The sequence below is a fragment of the Cyclopterus lumpus genome, chromosome 24 (assembly GCF_009769545.1).
Source record: "Cyclopterus lumpus isolate fCycLum1 chromosome 24, fCycLum1.pri, whole genome shotgun sequence".
Taxonomy (NCBI): Eukaryota; Metazoa; Chordata; class Actinopteri; order Perciformes; family Cyclopteridae; genus Cyclopterus; species Cyclopterus lumpus.
The window spans coordinates 11,207,942-11,230,028 of NC_046989.1; the positions used below are offsets into that span (position 1 = coordinate 11,207,942).

The 22,087-nt window shown below is 42.6% G+C and overlaps 1 protein-coding gene across 1 annotated transcript in view; it reads right to left on the reverse strand.

Annotated features, from left to right (window-relative positions):
- The window catches only part of syne1a (spectrin repeat containing, nuclear envelope 1a), a 79,443-nt gene extending 57,614 nt beyond the window's left edge, over positions 1–21,829 (reverse strand). The window contains exons 1-23 of the mRNA XM_034527046.1: positions 21,809–21,829; positions 20,983–21,186; positions 20,152–20,359; positions 19,413–19,525; positions 18,779–18,984; positions 18,541–18,702; positions 18,145–18,424; positions 17,714–17,886; positions 15,983–16,292; positions 15,665–15,829; positions 13,937–14,296; positions 12,350–12,486; positions 9,295–9,472; positions 6,889–7,071; positions 6,507–6,650; positions 4,958–5,113; positions 3,930–4,094; positions 3,280–3,452; positions 2,947–3,100; positions 2,500–2,643; positions 2,138–2,302; positions 1,609–1,926; positions 663–818 (exon numbers count right to left, since the gene is read on the reverse strand). Coding sequence (XP_034382937.1) covers positions 663–818; positions 1,609–1,926; positions 2,138–2,302; positions 2,500–2,643; positions 2,947–3,100; positions 3,280–3,452; positions 3,930–4,094; positions 4,958–5,113; positions 6,507–6,650; positions 6,889–7,071; positions 9,295–9,472; positions 12,350–12,486; positions 13,937–14,296; positions 15,665–15,829; positions 15,983–16,292; positions 17,714–17,886; positions 18,145–18,424; positions 18,541–18,702; positions 18,779–18,984; positions 19,413–19,525; positions 20,152–20,359; positions 20,983–21,186; positions 21,809–21,814 — 4,260 coding nt within the window. The 5' untranslated portion in view covers positions 21,815–21,829. The remainder of the gene's footprint in view (positions 1–662; positions 819–1,608; positions 1,927–2,137; positions 2,303–2,499; positions 2,644–2,946; positions 3,101–3,279; positions 3,453–3,929; positions 4,095–4,957; positions 5,114–6,506; positions 6,651–6,888; positions 7,072–9,294; positions 9,473–12,349; positions 12,487–13,936; positions 14,297–15,664; positions 15,830–15,982; positions 16,293–17,713; positions 17,887–18,144; positions 18,425–18,540; positions 18,703–18,778; positions 18,985–19,412; positions 19,526–20,151; positions 20,360–20,982; positions 21,187–21,808) is intronic.
- Positions 21,830–22,087: the final 258 nt, after the last annotated feature.

A 22,087-nucleotide genomic window follows, 5' to 3' on the forward strand; every position in this document is an offset into this window, starting at 1 on the left:
TTACTGAAGGTGTAAAAATCAATGAAGTGCAGGCAAAGCTTTTCCACTCCTGGTGCCAAGTGTGAGATTGCCTTCTGTAGCGTTTAATTACGGCCTTAGCCACAGACCAGAGGAGCCCCATTGATTTTCCTTTAGTCTCCCCTAGAGGAGCAGTCAACTAGAGAGGCTGGATCTGAGTATACAAAGCAACACAGGCTGGGCTCACAGGCATCACTCTCAAAGCTACTTCAATGGGGTGTTACAGAAACAAAGTCTAAATTCTCACTGGAGCCAATTCCACGGTGAGAGATAAGGACGTGTGAGAAGCCCACTGCGGGCAGAGAGCCCAATGGCAATACACACAGCTTCACATTTTCTTTATCTACCATTGCGACAGTATAACACAAAAGGGATTAAAACAATACCCAGTCCATTAAGGCCTTATGTTTTGCTATTCTTAACTCGTAATGACAAGTAGGTACCTTCCGGCTACATCTTCTGGTGGACAGGAAATTAGGTATTGGATGTGTCCGGACTTCCTGCCAGCAGAGGCTTTTAAACCCCAATATTCATTCACAATTAAGATATTGTTCAACATGAACACTATACTAAGGACAGACATCTGTGAAACTAAAGATATGATATATGAATCATTGAACCGCAGACAATAGAGAGTGCTTAACCTGTATGTTGAGCAGCAGGGAATGGTAGCGGGCAGTGAGCTGGGTGGCAGTAACGCTGACACGACTACTGATGTAAGTTTCCTCCAGAACCTGTTGGGCCAAAGAGGAAAGGCCATCGACTTCTCCCTGCCGTGCAAGCACTGCCTCAAGACACCACTGTTCAAAAGGGAAATATATAATTTACTTAATGCTAGAAAAATACAATATTAATGATTTAATTGTTTTATAAATAATTTATAACACATAATTTATAATACATAGACACAATTCACAGGGGTGAAAGGAGAAAGAAGAAATAGCTGTTGACATCACAAACAACATATGGGACCAAGGGGTGTGTGTGTGTGTGTGTGTGTGTGTGTGTGTGTGCGCGCGTGTGTGTGTGTGTGTGTGTGCGTGTGTGTGTGTCTCTAAATGCAGGGAGGGAAAACACTGGGACTGTCTGACATTCTGACACTGGCAGGAAACCTGCTCCAAAGGGAGGTAACCCCGTCGGGAAATATTCAGCTCCCTGCTGTTTTCTGTCAAATGCATGTTGTGAGTGGAGTGTAAAAGTGGGATTTATTGTAGAGCAAGGCCCTGGGATGCACAAGACACAATCTTAGTATTTGCCTGAATATTATTGTGGCTGAGTTTTGATTTGTTTAAATTAAAAAGCTCTTTGAAAGGATTAAAGTAGCTCTTTGCAACTAAGAGTTTAAACTGTGTTGGCTACAGTATAACCAGGTGTCTGCTGACTGGAGATATGTGTTACTGTATGTACATACCAGAGATATATATATGTTACAGGGGGGGATAATGAGTAAAGAAATAAGAAATAATTCAGAATGAAAATGTGTGTTTCAGATGCAGTAACAGTACATTGATGTTAATGTAATAATGTGCTGTCTTCCTTATGAGATTTAAATCAATGACACTTGAATAAAATCGCATATCTTTCTCTGACCGTGAGTTTCTTCAGCTGAGTCTCCTTGGTGCCTCTGTCTGACCGCCGATGACTTCTGATGTTTGCCACCTTCTCCATCTCCTCCAGCCACTGGGCCAGGCTCAGGAACCTTTGACCTATCTGCCTCAGTCTGGTCAGTGTGGAGCTCAGCTGGGTCTGAGTCTCCCCCAGACGGCCCTGGTAGGCCCCCCACTCCTGCTGAGCAGTGTCCAGCACTCTGTCCTCAATCTGAGGTATACCCCAGGGGATTACTCTCTCTCTGCTGGTCAGCACAGAGGAGAGCAAAGACTGGCCATTTGAACAGCATTCCTGCAGGAGCTGTATGGTAAATAAAAAGGGAAGAACAAAGAAACTATGTGACTGAAGAGTTTAGAAGTGGTTTGGATTCTAAAAGTGCGGGGTGTCCGAGGCCTGTTTTAGCCTCGAGCCAGGCTGTGATGTCAGTTGTGTGTATGTGTGAACACTGGTACTATGAACACTCTCTGTTTATGACATTTACATTATGCAAAACACTCCTCAGTATCAATACCTGTAGCTGTTGCAGTGTCTTCTCTAGGGTATCCACGTTTCCCTCTGGATGGGACAACGCAGCCAGAGTTGCCTGTTCCTGCTCCAGCCAGTCCTCAAACACATGTAACCCCCTTTGATATTCCTGATGGACCAGCACCAGCCCCTTGGCCTTACTGACCGCATTCTGTAAACAAACATTTGGAGATATTACTGGAAAGAAGGGTGTGTATGTATTCAATATCCCAAGAGCATTGGACTGACTGTTTGAAACGGAACAACTGGAACAACATGTTAACATGATATCTGAGCAGCACACTTTAGTGTACTGTATTATTATTATTATTATGCCTGTAGAGAAAAAAGTTACACATCTCTAAGTACCTTGGTCTTTTCTTTGAGGGTGTTGTATCTACACTGCAGCTGCTGCACCTCCTGCTTGGTAGTGTAGTGTTCCGCCATATTGGACCCCTTTGTGGCAATGGTGTCCAAAGGACTGCTGTGACTCAGTACTTCTTCATAGAGAAGCTGGAATGAAACGCATGCACACAGTCAGTGTAGTACATCTAACCCCACTGGGAGGCTCTCGGTAATGCATGTATGTAACTGCATAAGTTAAGAGTAGGTAACTAAAAAAGGAGATGTTAAAAATCTGGGAGAAAATAGAAAAAACATGGCAGCTATTCTGTAAAAGAAAGTTATTTCAAAAATAGCAAGAAACAGGCCATACAGTTTCACATGCTTAATTACTTAGTGTATGATTTGTCGAGTTTAAGTAAGTACAAATAAGTTTACTAAACCTATTCTGGCTTTTTAGCTGTGATGTGATACCTTGGTCTTTCCCAGGTTGGCGGTCTTGTCTCTCATCTCAGAGTACTGTCTGTCAGAGCAGCTGAGTGTCTCCTCCACCCGGTCCATCCACATCACAAACTGACCCACGTCTTCCTGATAGCTGGTCCATTGAGACAATGCACCCTCCAGCTGGCTGTTACATCAACATTATAAAGTTAACAGACAGTGAACAAACGCTTCACAAAAAGACATACATTTAAATATAATTATCCCTGTAACCTTTTAACCAACTGAAATCCATCAAGTTAAACTAGACAATTCCCAGTCCCATTTATCAACTGATTGACAGATTGATCGGTTCATGATCACAACCTTTTGCACTGAATGGAGGCAGAAAGCAAGAAGTCCCATGAGTCTTTGAGGTCCTGGATCTGTTTGCGAATTACTGGGACCCCCTCAGCTGAAGTGTTCCTCTGGACGGCTTCTCCCCGCGTCAGAAGCATCTTTAGCTGGATCTCCCTCTCCTGACGAGCAGCCAGTAAGGCCTACAGACAGAGGTGAAGGGACAGACTGAAAATATCTGCCTGGAGTATGAAATAAATGTGCTTATTTCTGTTTCCACACAATTATAAGAATGTTCTCCACATGGTTGTATTCCCAGCAAAGTTCCTGGGGCATCATTTGGTCTGATGCACTACCCTAAAACCTAAATTAATTATTCCTCTTTGTCTAGTTACTGACAGATTTCCCTACTAACTTATTTTGTGTTTGGGGTTCAAATCGGACCCAAAACTACCAGTCTTTTTTTTAAATGTACCTTTTAAGTTAAGCATCTTAAGCAAGACCTGATTATCTCACTTCTGAGATAATTCTAGTTCCCGAAAATGTCAGCACAAAATGAAGGAAAAGAATTGCTGGGGAAGCATGGACAGTCGTCCAGTAAAATCAACCAATAGCCAAATCTCTAATAAATTGTGGTGTATTCCTTTATGGGATCCCACAGCCATCTTGTCCCTACTTACTTCCAGCTGTAACATCCGGTCCTCTAGCACACCCTTGTCAGTGGTGGTGGAGATGCATGTTTTGAGGACCCTCTGTGCTTCACACACCCAATCCTGGAGCTCTTTAAGGCCTTGAGAGAAGAGACGATGCTCTCCTACAATACGTTCAATCCTGGAGGCCTTGTCCTTTAGAGATCAGAGCACAGCACTGTTAACACACTCTCCTTATAATGGTTGAGAGAGACAGGTTAGTACTGAGTTGAACACAATTGTTTCCGTTGCACAACAACAATGTCTTCATATATTTCTGTTTGCGTTTGAAATTACAGACACCTCTAGAGACGATACCACCCCCACATTACAGCACCCGTCACTCGTAAATCTTTTGTGTAACTGTAGAGTGAAGAGAGGCAGAGATACAATAACTATCTACCAGTGGCAATTTTAAATGATTCCATTCCTGTTTCCATGTCTGGTAGGGAAGAGGACCTAGAAATAGCACTCCACTAGCTAGCCGGCAAAGTGTACATCTCATTCATCATCGTTGGGGCAATCTCATTGTCCTGTGGTAAGAGAATGCTGATTTGCTCTACACTGTATCAAATTATATCATAAGAGTGGAACCAATCTAATGAGAACATCAAAAAAGGTTAGATTCTCAATCACTGACACATTTCAGCTCTGACATTTTAGAAGTGCTCCAGTGGATAAAAGGAAAGCTCCACAGCCATGGCCTTTTGTTTTGTGCAGCGGCGTGGACCTTTAGGGGGAGAAAGATAGATTACCGTGCCCAGGTAAATTACTGTGGATACCGAGACTCTTTTGGATTAACTATTTTACCAAAAGCAAGCTGATCGCAGCAACCATGACTACGACTGGGGAATAATGCATGACACAGCAAATAACAGAGAACAACAATAAACAACATGGCTGGACAAAAGGCTCACACAGTACATGAATCAAGCAAGGCACATGTCAGCATGCTGCAGCCTTTCTCAGACAGAAGTTCAGATAGAGTAAAGGGGGATACAGGGTGGAGGCAGTGTTACCTTGGTTAAGTTGCTGAGGGCTAGGTACTGTGCTGACAGCTGGGATACACGGTGGACGAAGCCCTTGCCGGCTGCTTGTCCCTCCCAGAGACGATGAGCTCTTTCCCTCAGCCTGCCCAGCTCTGCTTCCCGACTAGTCTTCTCCTCCAGTACACACTGCACCAGCACGAAGCAGGAGGAGGAAGAGATGGAGGTGGATATGGATACATTAAGATGAAGGAGCAATAGGATTAAGGTAGCACAGTTGGGAAGTAGAAGAAATGAAGCATGATGATTGCATGTAGGCACCATTACATTTTGAGTCAAGGGGAAAATGAAATGACAAAACACATGACAGCGATGACAGAAAAGGGAGGTGTGATAGGAACAGAGGAAAGACACAAAGTTGGATTAACATGTGACAAGAACAGACGGGACAACAACAGCACATCAGAATAAATGGATGAAGACAGGGGGGAAGAACATCATAAAGCCACAGCATCAGCATTATTTCTCTTGATGTTCATTTTAAAAAGGAAATGTGGTTAGACACTACAGCTTAGATGAGGAAAAAGAGACAAGCCTCGTAAAATAGCGCAATGGAGGGGGGTATAAATGTAAAAAGGTAAAGAGGATTTTTCCTACTCAGGTTTAGACACTGAAGCCTGCATGTATTGTATGGTACTTCAGGTGCTGGGGGAAGAAATGTAATTGCTTGCAGGGCCAGACAAAAGGCAACAAGGAGGGGTGCAACAGTGGGCGACAGTAAATACAAAAATAGCAACAACGATAAGGGCAGAGCTTTGAGATGGGTTTGATATATTTTTTCTCTATTGTCAGTTTTATCTTTTTAACGCTCAGTGCCTCTCTTCCTTTTTTGTCTCTGCCAGACATGCCAGAGGCTGTTATCACATCCTGAAAAGGGCCTTTTAGCCACGCAGCGCTTCAGCTGTGACAGAAGGAGAATTAATTAGATTTCTGGACTTTTCCTCTGACTATTGTGTCAAGACGCTGCTCTATTTTAAAGCGGCAGCGTTCGACAAATGTAATTAGTTCCTTCTCTTTTCCCAGCTGATTTTAGATTGTGCTTTAGGGATGCATATCTGATGGAGAGCTACAACTACTAAGTGTCCTTGGAAAATCAACTTAATATTCAATTTATGGTGTAATGATGGGGCTTACTTGAGTTAGGAGAGGAAATGAGAGAATGTCAGTGATAGCAGCTGAGAAGAGAACTGTAAAAGGCACACACTCTCAGTATGACATAATGCAATTAAACAGAAAATGGATTGTGAAATAATATTGCTTCAGGAGCGGCTATAAAACACTGTAAAGACTAGGAGACAGCCCCATGAATAACCACAATAATTATAAGAGTTACTCAATTTCAAGAGAGCTTTACATCTGGACAGTAGGAACATGTCACTACCATTATTTTTGGAGGGAAGTCATATTAGATATTTCCTATATGCCCTCTCAGTGACAACCTACCATGCTAGGATTTGTCATGTGCACATTTTGTACTTATACAGATTGGTGTAACTGTGTAAAGAGCCTGACTTTACAATACCTGTAGTTTGCTGAGCTCCTTTTTCTTGGCTGGAAGATCGTGTAGACGAGCACTGCTCTCCTGAACTCTGACCTCTGTGCTGTTCAGCCAGTCCTGCAGAGGCTCAGCACTGGCCTCAAACTCCGTCATCTGGGACTGCAGGTTCTGGAAATACAACATACAGGTCTAAAATGCATATCAGATCCATATTAATATATCTGTGTATATAACACTTCTTTGTGTAAACTGTTAATAAAGAGGCAGACAACAGGGAACATATAAATATTCATTCATTTTCACATCCAAACTGTACAGTTAATCTATATTTAACACAAATCCCTCTGAGATCCGGTCTGTTTCAGGGGAAACCACAGCATCCAAACAAAAGTGAATGCAAACCAACCTTGAGTGCATCCTCCCTCATCTTCAGATTATTCATCAGGCTCTTCCAGTCTTCTCTGGCGTTTGCCACCTTGGCCTTAATTCCCTCGACTCTGTCTTTGGACACCACAGCCATCAGCAGCTCCCCACTGGCTCCTACTGTACTCAGCCTGGCCTGGCCATGCTCCCTGTCACTCAAGAACTCCTAAGGGGATACACAGACAAAGACAAAGGAACTGTCACTATTTAACACCACAAAGGGAGAAGAGTGTGGAAGTTAAAGCAGGAGGGGGGGGGGGGGGGAATAGACTGAATGACAATCACAAACTTATTTTTGTCTTCCACTTCTGATGCAGTGGCTGATGGGTAACTGAAATCAATATGGCCATTCTCTACATAGCGAACTGAGTCCCAGGATCTAACTCTAGCAGTAATTAGACCGAGACATTACTAATTCCATATGCGTGGGCAGAAGGAAGGGCTTGACCCAGGGACAGTACAGGGAGGCTGAAATGTGTTGGTTTTTACATAGCTCACAGAAAATGTGTACACCCCCCCACCCCCTTCCCTCAGAGCTGAGTCGATGACAGTAGCGCAGCAGGGACGACTCCACCATCTGTGCAGTCAGCACATCACTTACACACACTACCGCTTCAGCCCCCTCAAAACACACACGCACACACACATTTGGTAAAGTAAAACCGCACACAAACACAGAAAGTCTTTCTGCATCTCTGTGTCTCTTTATTTTCTCTGTTCATTCATAGTTTTTTTTCACACTGACTACCCTTCTCTCCCTGCCAATGTTACTATATACCACCAATTAAGCATGACTCAATGGATGCCCCCGCCCCTCCCTGGTCCTCCTAGAGGTCAGCCATGTGGAAACATTGTTCCACATTCCTCACCAAGTCAATAATAAATAAAACATGCTTTGCCTCTTTATTCCTCTCTCCTTCACTGACATATACTTTATGACAGTCCTGCTCATCCTCAAGGCTACATTAGAAACTTCTGAAGAAGCACAGAAGAACTCCTGCACAGCACTTTCCTTCTTTGACATGCTTTTTAAAAATGATGTCTTCAAGTAACACAATGTGCATTTGACACTCTTCATGTGCTAAGCTAAGTTCCACATGTTTTACTTGAGCTAGATAACACATATTATTATTAATATATAATATGTTCTGTGCTTTATGAGTGCAGAATTACTATATAAACTCAGCTCAAAGCAATAACGGTATAGTAGTTCCTTGGTGGTAATGTAGTGGTTTACATGGTCAGGTGTCTGGCAGGTAATTAACTGTCTGGTGCAGAGATGTGTGGACTACCTTAACTACAGAGCACCTGACTCTTAGCCAGGGCCCTGGGGTGCTCTAAAGAGACTGCCAGACTGTTACACCTACCAGCTTCTCAGAAAAAGACACAGACTTCTCAGAAAGAGACACATGCAGATATTTTTGAAGAGAGTGGCACAGAGACCCCGCTGTGGAGCTTTCTCTTATCCCTCTTGGCTATGCGCCCACTTTCAGCTCATGCAACGGCAGGTCCCCTCCAACAAGCACACCAGAGGACAATCAACAGTCGGCATGTCAATACAGACATCCCCTTGAGTAATCTCCCATTGAAAGTGGATTGATTCTTCAACTATTACGTAATTTCCCTTTCAACTATTACTTTGTGTTAGCAATCTTTGCTTAGCCAGCCCATTCCATGCAAATTAATTACAATTTGCCCTGGTAGGCAGGAGTGGCAGCCCAAAAGTGGAAGAACAAAAAAATTACTTTTATGACAAGGAGATTGTTGATTTAATTTCCTCAACAGACTGATTATTTCTGGTTTATGGAAGTGAATACATTACCCTTTCCCCACATGTAACTCCAACATCAGCAGCTACTTGCTCTGACATCATTACTGTCACACTGCAGCTGGTTAATAGGCAATAGCGTGAAACTATATGGCCATTCTGTGTGGCAATTAGATATGAGTTGTATTACTGATTCTGCAACCAAAAATATAAAACATGTAATGTCTTTTTCAAAAAGCTGAATTGGAAGTTATATTCAGTGGCATTCAAGTAATTATAAATTCTTCTACTTTCTATCCCTGAATAACATCACAAAATTTGATTCATTCTGTTCATTTGCTGTTCTGTGTCTGGTAGGTCTGCCCTGGGGAAGCTTCTCTGCTGCACAGGAGGTGATGCACTTCATGTTTCCAGCAGCAATAAAGATAATCAAAACTGGGTAACAAAGCAGCAATAGCTGAAAAGGCTGAACACAAGTGTGATTTCCAAATGATATCTGTAACTTAGAGTGCAAAAACACCATGGTGAGGACTGCACAAGATCCAAAGTTTATGTCACCAATGTTTTAAGATCATAGGAAGAATCTAACTCTAAATAAGAGCTGAGAAAAATGTTTCTTACTTGGATCCTCTGCAGAGCGGTGAAGGCCTCGGCGACACTCTGTGGCACATCAAAGCATTTGGCTGTGCTGATTTTGGCATTGACCAACCACTGCTGGAAGTCTCTCAAGGCTGCACGGAACTTCTGCTCCAACAAGCGCTCCTTATTTTGACACTCCCTGGATGCACGAAGACTGAGACTGGGGGACAGAAAGAGAAGTTAAGGACTGACTAAATATGGTGTTCACAGGTTGAAAGCCATCTTGAGAAATGAACAAAAAAAGAGAGGAGTTACAACCAGAGGAGAGTTCGCCGTCTACTGTCCATGTGTTCATCAAAACAAAGAGGATGCATGTGCAGATGCTCAGATACTGTAAATACTGTCCTCACATGATGTGGAGGAGAAAGGGAAGGCCGGGAGATGAGCTGGAGTGAGAAGCGGGCAGGTGGAGAAATGGCAAAGTAGGTGAAGTGGAAGGAATGAGCATTGGGGCAAGGAGGGAGAGTGGGGGATGGTGGTAAGGGGTACTGCTTAGGAGGGGGTGGAGAGGCAACATATGACTGGGGTAAGAGTTCACAGGGGCGACAAGATGGAGAGAATGCGAGTTGACAGATTGATGCTGTAAGAAAAAGGCTGAGATAGAACGGATCTGGCAGAGATACTGTCTGTTCGGGAGAGGTTACAGTGATGGGGGATAAATTAAAGGGATAATTTTACATTTTAGTCAGCTGTATTTTATCACCACGCACTAATCAAAGGCTGAGGAAGCTTTGTGTTGTTCATATATCCATCAGAATCTATAGCTGCAACCACAGAATACAGCAATTTTGAATCAAAGAGAAGGACATTAAATATACATATAAAAAGGATTTCAACAGACATGTTGAATGAAAGTGATATTTAAAATGTTGAAGTTCTTCTTTAAGTGACAGCTAATATTTCTGACAGAAGAAATGAATAGGGAAGGTCTTAAAACTACGAACTTCAACAATGTAAGCAAAACTTTGAGGTCAATCAGTAATTAGCAGACAACAGTGTTAATATTGGACAATTGTGCCAAATCTAAAATTAAATTCAATGTCAAAAAATAGTTATGTCCAATGGCAGTGTTTATAAAAAATCTCCCTTTCTCCCTGCACATGGCAACTACAGTATGGTCAAGGTTAGGGAAATATTGGCATTATTAAATGCATACTATATATAAGACACCAATCCCTGTCTCCTTATAAGGTCAAAAGTCAAACATGTTACATGCAGATCCTCAACCTTCACACCCTTTCTTTTTGCCTCACTATATGCTATACATGATGACAGCCTAGGGATACTGTCCCGTGTAATGTATGAGAAAGATAAAATCCCTTTCTTTACACCCCAGGAAAAAATGCGAACCTTAATAATTGCACAGACAACATTTATTTAGTATGCAAAATCGTAATGCACATACAACTCAAATAGGGAAGATGAAGGACAACAAAGAAAGAGAGCCATTGGCTTTCAAACATATTGGGCAGTGGGTGAAGGTTAAAGGGGTGATTGGAAGAAGGGATGGAAAGGATTACATCAGAGAGACAAGGTGCGCAGCTGTTCAAGCAAGGGTTACTGTCCAAAGGGAGGCATGAAAAAACAAGGCAAAAGCACACACAACCTTCTATCGACACACACTTTAGTTTTAATGATGCGATGAGAGCATGAAAGGGTAGTAAAGTGGGGATGGCATGAGAGTGAGAGAGACACTTTTTTCTGCTGTGCCAGACAAAATATGGCATGTGCTATGAAAAGGATGGGGGAGTAACAGCCTTTTTCTCTTCTATCTCAATTCCTCCGACGCTCTTTTTTCTCTCCTTACTCTTCTTTCCGCAGTGCTTAATGCGGGGCAGGTGCGACGAGCACACAGGCCAAGTCTATTATGGACTAAAAAGCCCAGTGAATGAGGAAGGGTGCTGTTTTTGCCAATCTGCAGCCAAAGCCAATTACCCGCTAAAGCATCTCCAACAAGTTGACCTCACTCAGGTTGTCTGCCAATAAATGTTTTGTCACAGTGCTCTCACTACCATGCAATGTCTCAGAAAGTCAACATGTCATCCATGCAAATTAAGTGAATAATTTGTGCTACTGTAGATGTTCATACTTGTGTGTCTGTATGGTTGTATGCACGCATGTTCTCTTATATGCACTGCTGCTCTTTTGAATAGACATTGCATGGTGTGTTCACAAACAAGCACAAAATGAACACAGGCTCACTTATGGGCTCCAAAGCAGGCAATTAGAGTGCAAGGAAAAAAGAACATCCGAATGTATCTGATTTCCCTCAAATCACACACAGCCTTGCATACAATTGAACTGGAGAAAGACACAAACCAAAACAAACACAGTGAACAAGCAGGGATGAAGGGAAAGGCAGTTAAATGTTGCATAGCAACTGATGGATCTGGCGCTCTCTGTCACCTTTAGACTTCGTTTAGCCTGGCTGACACATGTCACAACTCAGTGTGAAGGATGGCCACACACACAAACACATGCCTCTAATACAATAAGTTTGTAACACTGACACTTCAGACATGCAAAGGTTAATTTTGGGAGACCGCTGCCCTTCTTCTATTTTGGTTATGGTGCTGTGTTATGGAATGAATGAGAATAGTATGCATGGCATTATTATGTGCTTACTCACCCAACAAGAATTATAACAGGGCTTGGCAAACATTTTTAAATCTCTATCATAATTGTATTAAATATATATGTATAGTGTCCAATATAAGGATATGGCAAAACATTAAAGGAATTATAGAATTATGCAAAGCAGAAATGTTCTACTGCTACTATTCTTCCATAATAAAAAACATCTTAATTATCTTTACATTAAGGTGGTTTGAAGTACATCTTGATCTGAATTATTAAACCATAAAGTGGTCAAAACATATCACCACGATGTAAATCCGTTCAAAGTCCATGGATGACAATATGATGTATCACAGAGTGCAAACAGAGTTCAGTACAATTCCAAATCCACATAAAGAAAACAAACACCAAAGTATTTTCCACCATATGCTATTTACTAAAGCAGAAAGACTCCTCTCACCTGTTGTGCTGTTTGATAAGCGCGGTGACCCGGTCTGATTGTGAGCCCAGGTCCCTGGAGTATCGCACCAGGTCGTTAAGTTGGCCTTTCAACTTCTCTGCCATCGGCTCGGCGCTCTGCAAGCCCTCCAGTATATTCTAAACACAAAACAGACACGAGCTGGCTCAGAGTGTGTGTGTATGTGTGTGTGTGTGTGTGTTAACGAGTGACGAGCACCCAATGGATCTGCATGACACCCTTCAATAAGTGCACTCACATTCCTATTCACACCCTGGCTTCATCTTCCTAGCATCCCCCTCTGTCTCTCTCTCTGTCCTTCTCGCTCTCTCTCTCTCTCTCTCTCACACATACAAACAGTCCAACACATACTCACAGCGCTGCTTGTACAATAGCATTTCTGTTCTTCGCGGAGTGTGGCAGGAAGGAGCTGCGGATAACGTTCTCCCGCTCTCCTCAGCGTGCCTCACATTCTGCACTTACACAGTCATGAAATCTTGTCCCATGAAATATGTACAAGCCCAGTCCTTCTCTCTATCTCTCTCTTCTTGACGCTCGCTCGCTTGTTCTGACGTATTACCTATAAACAACACTCCCTCCCTCCTTCTCTGTTCTGCTGGACTCGTTGCTCTCTTCTCCTTCCCGCGTCCCAACGTCCTACCACTTTCTCTTCCCTCTTCTATCCTCTTTCTTTCTTCCTCCTCCCACTCCTTGCACTCTTTCCCTCGCACACATTTCCCCTCCTTCTCACTCTCTCACGCTCTCTCCCAGTGGAATTCAGCTGTCAGCCCTCACAGATGCAGGATTGGTTCAAACGCACACAAACGAGCGCGTAACGAAAACACGGCTGGACACAGGAAGCAGGCTGGAGGAGGAGAGAGAGAAGCGGAGGAGGGGGAAGACTCCTCCTCTGTTCTTTGACAGCCCCAAATTGAGAAAAAACAGATAAAGGCATGGACGAAGAAGCCGGAGAGGAGTATTAAGGTGTGCATGCTGGCATGGCCTTGACAATACAGAGAAATTGTCCCACTGTAAACATCCTGTGGATGTTAGAAAAAGAGCAGCAGGGGAGGTGAGGAGCAAGAGCATCTGAGAATCAACCCCTGCAGTCGGGAAAGACATCACTGTACACTTGAGTTCAAACACAGAAAGGGGAAAGGAGCAGGAATTGAAAAGGGGAATGTTTGCAAAGGAGAGATAGTGGAAAATAATGGCTAAAAAAAGAAAAGAGGGAGGGGTAGAGGGGACAGAAGATGGAATGAGGAGAAAACAAGAGAAGCTGATTTACAAACTAATCTATTTTTTTAGGATTTACAAATGGAATGGTTAATTACTGAGAGAGAAAACATAGCTGAATGCAGAGGATGTAGACTATGTGTGTGTGTATGTATGCCAGTGGGTACTTTCCATTAAACAATGCTAATCACCTTCTTTAAAATTAACATAGCTTTTTTACACATCACAGTTCGCCAACCCAAATCTCAGTCGAACAGAGTTTTTATAATCTATTATTTTTTGAATAATGAACAGATGAACAGTGAATAATTTAGACGGTAAACCGACATTTATTTAAATGCCGTGCTCTTATACCTTAGCCAGCTGCCATCCCTCTACTGCTTCCTCCCCGTTGCTCCGCCCTTCAGCTTTAATCAACTCCTGGCTCCACACCCTCAGCCGTCCATCCAACTCTTTCAACTCATCCTCCAGGCGGGTGGTCAGACCGTGGTATTCTTCTTCTGAGGCTGTAGCAGCAGCCAGGGACCCCTCCATGTCATCCCTGGCCCTGAGGGCAGCCCCCTCCCACTGCTCCAGAGCCTGGGACAGCGCCCCCAGCTGTCGGTCCATGGCCTCGCAGCCACCCGCCGCCGTGTGTTCAGCCGTGGACGCTGCACTCCGACGCACCCTGCTGAGGCGCTCTCGGCCCTCCAGTAGCTGACACTCCACACGCTCCTGGAGAGATAGGGAAGGTAGATAGGAGATGAAGTTGCTACGGAAACTGTGGCTAAGGAAACTGCAACCTCTGATTCTATTTATATCACTTTCTGTCTATATCTCTTTGATTCTGTCTTTGAAGCATTAGTTATGATGTCCTGTATTTTCATTTGCTATCTCGGTATTCTCTCACTATATCTAATTTTATCCCTCTCTGTCTGCATCTCTCATTCTGTGTAGAAAGGTAGCACTTGGAAGGCAGAGGGTGTGAAAGCAAACACTTGTGTGTAATGTAATAGCATTGAGGTGAATTAGCTGAATAAAGCAGCTGATCATTTATGTGTGCGAGTAGAAGGATATGAACATTAACCTTGAGACCATGAATGGGAAATGAAAATGGAGCAACTAGCTTGTATCTACAAGAAATTATATTTCCCCCTCTACTGAAATGATTCACACCATGACTCTCCAACCACAACACAACATAATGTGATAATAAGGGCCCATGTGTGAAATTTAAATGCAAATCAATATCGCCTCACATATTTTCTCTCTGTAATTGCAGAAGTAGTGAATTGGGAAAAGCTTAGGCATTAATTGCACAGCTCTTCCCTTTTACCATTCTTTTTTACACAGTCCAATATAGTGGCAGTAATATTTGCGAGAGAGATTAAAGACTGGCATATGTGAAAACACTAAGAAATTAATCCAATTCCCTGCATAGTTTGCCCTCCTTTACAGCAGGAGGCCATTAAGATTAGATGGGCTCAGATAATTCAGTAGTAGTTTTACCAATACACTACACATCCTTAAGGCATGCTGCATTGTAAATTCAGAGCAACATCGCTTACCGTTCCACTGATATAACCTCAACCTCAATCAATAAAAAAAGATACTGTAATCCAACATTTCTCATGTACACTCATGGTGTGGAATACCGATTTGTATAGAAGCACTAATTGAATACACATTAATTAGTGACTGCCTCAAAAATATTAAAATCGTCATAATAACATACAAAAGGGCCAGTCAACATATATGGTCCAAAGTAGAATTAATCAAGAATTTCAGCAGAAACTCCTGAACTGCTCACAAAAAATGGAAATGGAAATTCCATGACAACTGGAGAACTCCATCTGCTGTTAAAGATGATGTAAAATGATTGAACATTACTTTGATGGCACACCTGTGCCTACAGCACAATAAGGCTTGTCACCTGTCAGATGTGGCACATTATTATTTGTCAACGTATAGATTAGAATTTGTTTTCGGGATTTGTCAAATTTGGAATGAGTTTCTTGACAAAAGTGTACACAAAGAAAACAAAAGGAGTGTCAGCTAGCATCAACAAGGGGATTGATTCCTTTGTATTTGTTCCTGCCTTACCCTCACTTCTGACAGTTTCTTTTTGATAGAGGCAGAGTCTCCTGATGTATCAGACCAATGATGAAGCTCCTCTCCAGCACTCATCAGCCAATCAGTGAGCTCCCTAACAGCCTCCAGGTATTCTTGGTGTTCCAACACAACAGCCTGCGCTAGACGTACTCTCTCCTAAAGACAAAGACAATGGACACAATCAGTTAACAACAACTCTAAAATAACAACACACTTACACAAGTTGGTGAGTTTAATGCAATAAATTGGTACGCTCAGGAGTTTCAAGGTTTTTAACCACATGTAATGAAAGATTAAGTAACGATATACCTCCACCAAGGCTGTGAGGTCATCAAACTGCACCTGCAGCTGGGTGCGGGCACCATGATTGAAGCTGGCATCGCCAGTCTTCTTAAACAGTTCTCTGGCTTTTTCTTCTAGACTGGACAGAGCCACCTGATGGTCTTCCAGATCAGCCAGCAGAGCTCTGAGTCTCTCGAGCTGGGAAGCCTTTTCTCTGGGCCCTGGCTGAGGGGTGAGAGGGGCACACACCTCTCTCTCTACAGCCTCCATCCAGCATCGCAGCTGTGCAGCACTCTCCAGGTAACCTCCCCACTGCGACACGGTCCACTCTAGTCGACTGGAGGAACGACAAAAGATCTTTTTGTTATTGTGGCACGTATGGAATATACATTTTGAATAAACAGAGAAAATCTTAACAAACATGGATAGTATGCTACATTCTTTTTTAAAACTGCAAACATTATTTGTTTTAAATTGTATCAATAACACAACTTAGAAGATTATACATTTTAAATGATTTGAATACTTTGATCTCTAAGTGATATTCAGCATACAAAATGCAGACGTGCGGGGGTGGGGGCTACTTCCTACCCCACTTCTTCCTGCACCCTTGCTCAAACCACACCCTTCTTCAAACTCTGGCAAAATAATCAACACCTTCCTGTTACAGTAGGTGTCTCAGGACCACCACATTTTGCCATGATGACTCACACAGACTCACAAGGTGAAAAAGATTCCAGTGTCACTGTCGTGGCTGGTGATAATATTTCCTTTTTGGATTAATCCAAATATATATATACATATACTATATATAAATATATATGTAGTCTAGATGCTTTAAACTAAGATAATGTTGTTACATGAAATATATACATATAAAGCGAATGTTCTTCTGCATACACAAGTACAGTACATATTTCATACTGGCCAAGAAATCTAAGTACTGGCTGTAAAACTGGCTTAGTGCCTTTATCCTCTTTATGCTCTGGTTCAAACACACACAGGCGCAGTTACACACAATTTTCCTTGCCATCTGTTATCGCCACATGTACAAATAACACCAATATCCATACACTCTCTCTCTCTCTCTCTCTCTCTCTCACACACACACACACACACACACACACACACACACACACACACACACGCCTCTATTTCACCTGCAACCCCATGCCTCCTGTTATCCTCTTAACCTTAAAATACAAACATACCCCATGTGTGACCCACTGCTTGCCATCCACCATTTATTCCCTAATGAGATACATTTTTCTAGGGGGGCGGGGGCGCCATAATTGCTCAATTAAACACCAACATGCACAAAACTGATGCATCTGCATGCGGCCATGCACATACAGAGACACAAAAAATAACGCACTAAATCAAATACATCAATCAGAGTTACCAAATGAGACAAATACTGCTCATTTTGTATTTAACCTAATGGTAATTAATGGCATTGAGACATCAATCTATCATGGTGAAAATAACCTAGTCCAAAGAGTTTTTTTGGCACACAGGTAAATGGCCCCTAAAATATCCAGGGCTAAATGTTTTAATGGCACAATAAAAAAATTAAAATCCAGAATGATTTGCAGTTCTGAAGTTTGTCCTGTTTCTGTAAATGCAGTTCTACAATGAAATTATGACACAATGTTAAGTTAAAGAAATATCCTCTTCTTCTTTTTGGCTATAATTGCACACATGGGGACAACACCATCCCATTATATTTTTGGTGATGTAACAAGGTGAGCAGTCTACCTGTGGCAGCTCATGGCAGTCACAAGAAGCGTGGCCCAGGCATCCTCTACTTCCTGTAGCTGAGAGCGGACCACTTCCTGTCCGGTGGCTCCATAGCTGCGTAGGGCCAACTCACCCTTACCCATCGCCATATTCAGCTTGACCTCCCCCTCCCCCTTCAAAAGCAGGATGTCCTGTACAAAGGGGTCAGAGTGATCTGGATTTAGACATCACCCTTTTTTATGAATACTTTTTCAAGAAAATAGCTCCCTCTTGTGTTTACCAGAACAACTGTAGGCTGTCATAGAAAAAACAACTATAAATGTAGTCGAAATTAAAAAAATAAAATAAAATAAGTGTGTGCATTCTTTATGATTCCAACCCCTTTATTTCATCGTATAAAATAATTTGTGTAAGATAAGCATAACTTACTATTAAAAACCTCCTCTCACCTGCACAGTCTCCAGCCTCTGCTCTAACTGCTCTTTGGTCCCCATGGTGCTGTCTACTGTACCCAGTCTCTCCTGGATCTCCTCCAGCCAGGCCCAAACCCCTTGGAGGGTCTCTCCAAAGGCCTGGCTATCTTGGCAGCCTCGCAGCTTGTCCCTGGCTGTCTTCAGCAGGGCCTGGTGCTCCATCTGGAGCTGGCCTGTCACTCTGACCTCTTCCCCTGACCCCCGGCCTACTTCAGACAGAGACTGGGCCTCCTGGCAAAGATGCTCGATGGAGTCCCTTGCAAGAGACAATGATATGTTATTGTTACAAATATTTAACAGCCGACGCTATGGCATCTATAACATATGGCCTCACACACACACACACGTACACGCACACACACAAAAACACACCTTCTTGCAAGCAGTTCCTCATGGAGGTTTTCTATCCTCTCCAGCTCTTCTGTGGTGTCTGGGGCTCCTTGCTGGCATTCTGCCCCAAGAACAGGCTCTCTCTTGAGGCTGAGATCCATCTGCTTCAGGCAGTCTCTTACACCCTCAACACACTCATTAAAGCTGGAGAGGAGGTGCAAATCCATTCAATTCAAATTGCTTTGCATATACACATGACACAACAAGAATAATGACTTACTTGTTCATAAGGTCAATACTCTCTTCCAAGTCTCGTTGGCTCTGAGAGCAGCAATCCAGGTAGCTCCTCCACTCTTTCTGACAGGAGGAGAGATGCTCTCGGATCTGTGCTGCTCCAGCTTTAGGCAGGTGGAGTTGAAGCCTCTCGGCTTCCTCACAAACCGTAGAAAAACACTCTTCACCCTCAGATTTCCGCTCGACGGACACCTGTGGATGTATAGGGAACATGTTGCTAATAAAAAGCGATATGTCCTTGCTAATTTAAAGAAAAAGCCACAACCCTCAGAGCTAGACTTATAACACTCTTCATACCTTCCTAAGAAGCTGTATAAACGTGATAAACTCTGGGAGGTGTAGTTTGTGCAAATACAAGCCCAGATTTAGTTTGGTTCAATGAAGCATTAATGATGACGTACAGTATTTCATGATGATATTTTGTCGAAGATAATATAGCAAATTACATAGAAAATATGAAATTAATCATTACTATAATATAATCACTACTTCTTTAATCCATTCATGTTGTTCTAATTACAATATAAAACTGTATGTTACTAAAAACTGAGAGACTTGGACACAATGCCCTGACAATGGCACCAAGAGAAAAGCATAATAAAAGTATGACATAACAATACCTGTAACCGCTGCAACTTAGCACCGAGGACGGCAACATCTCCCGATTGGTTCGAACATTCTTTCAGCTCCAACCTCAGATCTGTAAGCCGGGAGTGGAAGTCTTGGACGAGCTCTGCTTCGAGTAACAGAAAGAACCGGTAAACTACAAGCTAAATGAATATATGGTGACAAGTTGAGGAAAACTGATTAAAATAAAGGCACAGAAGATGTAAAAGTGGAAGGAGGAGAGTGAGAAGAGGAGATGTGTTGAGGCAGATGGTAAGAGTGGGCGTTACCATGCTGCGCTGTGCTAGGTTGCCTTGGCAACAAGCCCAAAATGACTCCCTCGAGAGCAGATGTGACAAGAGCGACATTAGTCTCCGAGGCACAGGTGTGTTTCTGAGCAATGAGAGCGCACCAGTGTGCCAGACAGTGTGTGTAAATGGAGTGTGGGCTGTTGTGGGCGGATTGAGTGTGCCATGGGAAAAGATGTAGGATAATCAACAATAAATCTGTTGCACCTAACAAATGACTTTGCATCATGTAGTTGTGCACTGTTTGATTAGGTGATTATGAGATTTGAAGTGCTATGAAAATCTATACATCTCCTTATAAAGACTGTTACATAACTTTATGTATTTGACGGAGATAAAGAACATAAATGCCATCCAGGAGATAATTTAATAAAGCATCACATAGAGACAATCCTGATTAACATCTTCCTCCACAAAGTCCAAACTCCACCTATATATATATTACCGTTGAAGTGGAGCTGTAGCCCATCCTGCAGGCTGCCCTTGGTCTTGGCACAGCGCTGGGCGACGGCCTCTGTTCGCTTGGCAATGGAGGTGAGGTCAGAGGAGAGGCATGACAGCTCCTGAGAGGGATGAGACCTGCACAGGGCACTCAGCGTATCTCTAGCTGAGTCCATGTCTGCCCTCTGTTGATGCACAACGCTCTGCAGGTCCTGTACATGTTAAGTGAGGAAAAAGAGGATGTATATTCATAATTGGGGTTACAGGGTGGTGGAGAGGGCAGAGACGGTGACATGTACGGCATCCACCTTGCAAATCTGAGCCAAAGATAGAACTACTGCCAGCTTAGAGTATGTTCTGATGTGGAGTCGGACCTCTGATCTCCTAAAGAAGGTCATAAATAAGGACCGAAATTCACCCTCAGGGAACAATAGGGAATCAAGCTAAAATGTTCTCATCATTATGGGTCTCAGTATGTCTTTATAGGCCTTCGGAGAGTACTATACCCAAGGTGAGTTCTCAGAATTACATTTTAAAGAACTTTTACTTGCCTCTGTGTTAAAAAGGTGCTATAAAAATAAACGTGCCTGTTACCTGAGGGAAGCCATTTCAATAATTGAGGCATCACCGATCAAATATTGTATTATTGTGTGTCCATATAGTGCATCGTTGGTAGGAATATGAAGCAACAGGGATAGACTTTTGACTAGGAAGTAGAGGAAGACTGTATGGTTACTTTTGGCATTAGTATTAGTTTATAATATACTGTAAAATATGTATGAGAATTGAATTATTGTGTTGTTGTATCACACTGAGGGAAATGATAGTGTCATACCTTAACTGTACCCATGTCTTCAGGAGATGTAGCTTCAGTGAGGTCAGATAAGGAGCCCTCAACTGCCACCAGCCGCTCGGCCATCTGGGACATGAGGTCCTCCAATCGCTGCTTCTGGAAACTGAAGTAGGTCAGAGTGTGTTTGGCCTGGTTGTACACCTCCTGAGCATGGGCGATTTTCTTCTTTAAGTCCGACTCCAGGACCTGGTTCAACAAAGAAAATAAACAACATCATCCAACCAAAAGCCCATGTATAAATAACATCCACACAATGTGCTTTCAGGTGCTCCTCGTGTTCCAGTTGTTATACTTTAGTTTATATTGATGATTTCAACATGTATAAACATATAAACATCACAGATAAACACGTAAACAAACAAACAACACTAAAATAATTATAAATACAGAAACAAATTAAGAAATTAGTTTGGGAGTCCCATTTGAGTTTTTCTCATAGTCTTCGCTGCTATTTTGGGTCCCGAAAAAAGGCCAATTTCTTACAGTTTACTTTACTTTTTCTTCTGTGCCTCTTGCAATCTCATACAATGAGTGTTTTTTTTCGATTTTGTAACTCAAACCATTGTATATTTTTTAATGTTCCCTCCAGACCTTGGGTGCGATAATGAACATAAAAAGAGAATGCCGTCCATGTATGTGAATTAGCATTTTGTCAACCAAATGTTGCATGTTAAACTTTTATATATTTAGTTGAATGATTATTTCTCTTTATATTCCTTTTAAGTACATGTATGTAGGTCTTGTGGTTTTATTTCCGCACCATTAGTACCTTTTGTTTTGAAATCCTGGCCTAAGCCACCATATTCACCTGCATTTGTATTGGGGTTTCTTGCAGTTTGGCTTGCTCCTTCAGCTCTGTTACTCTCTCCTGCAGGTTATCCAGCCTCTGCTCCCTCTTTTCAACCTCAGCCTGTAGATCAAAGTGCTAGACATTAAATTAAATCACAACCCCTATGAACTCCCTAATACTCCCATAATAATTCAAACACTTTTCCATGCAGACTGTTCAGCATGCTCTGACCTGAAATATTGCCAGATGGGCCTCTGCCTGCTCTTTATCACTGAGATTGGTAACACTGTCGGTGAG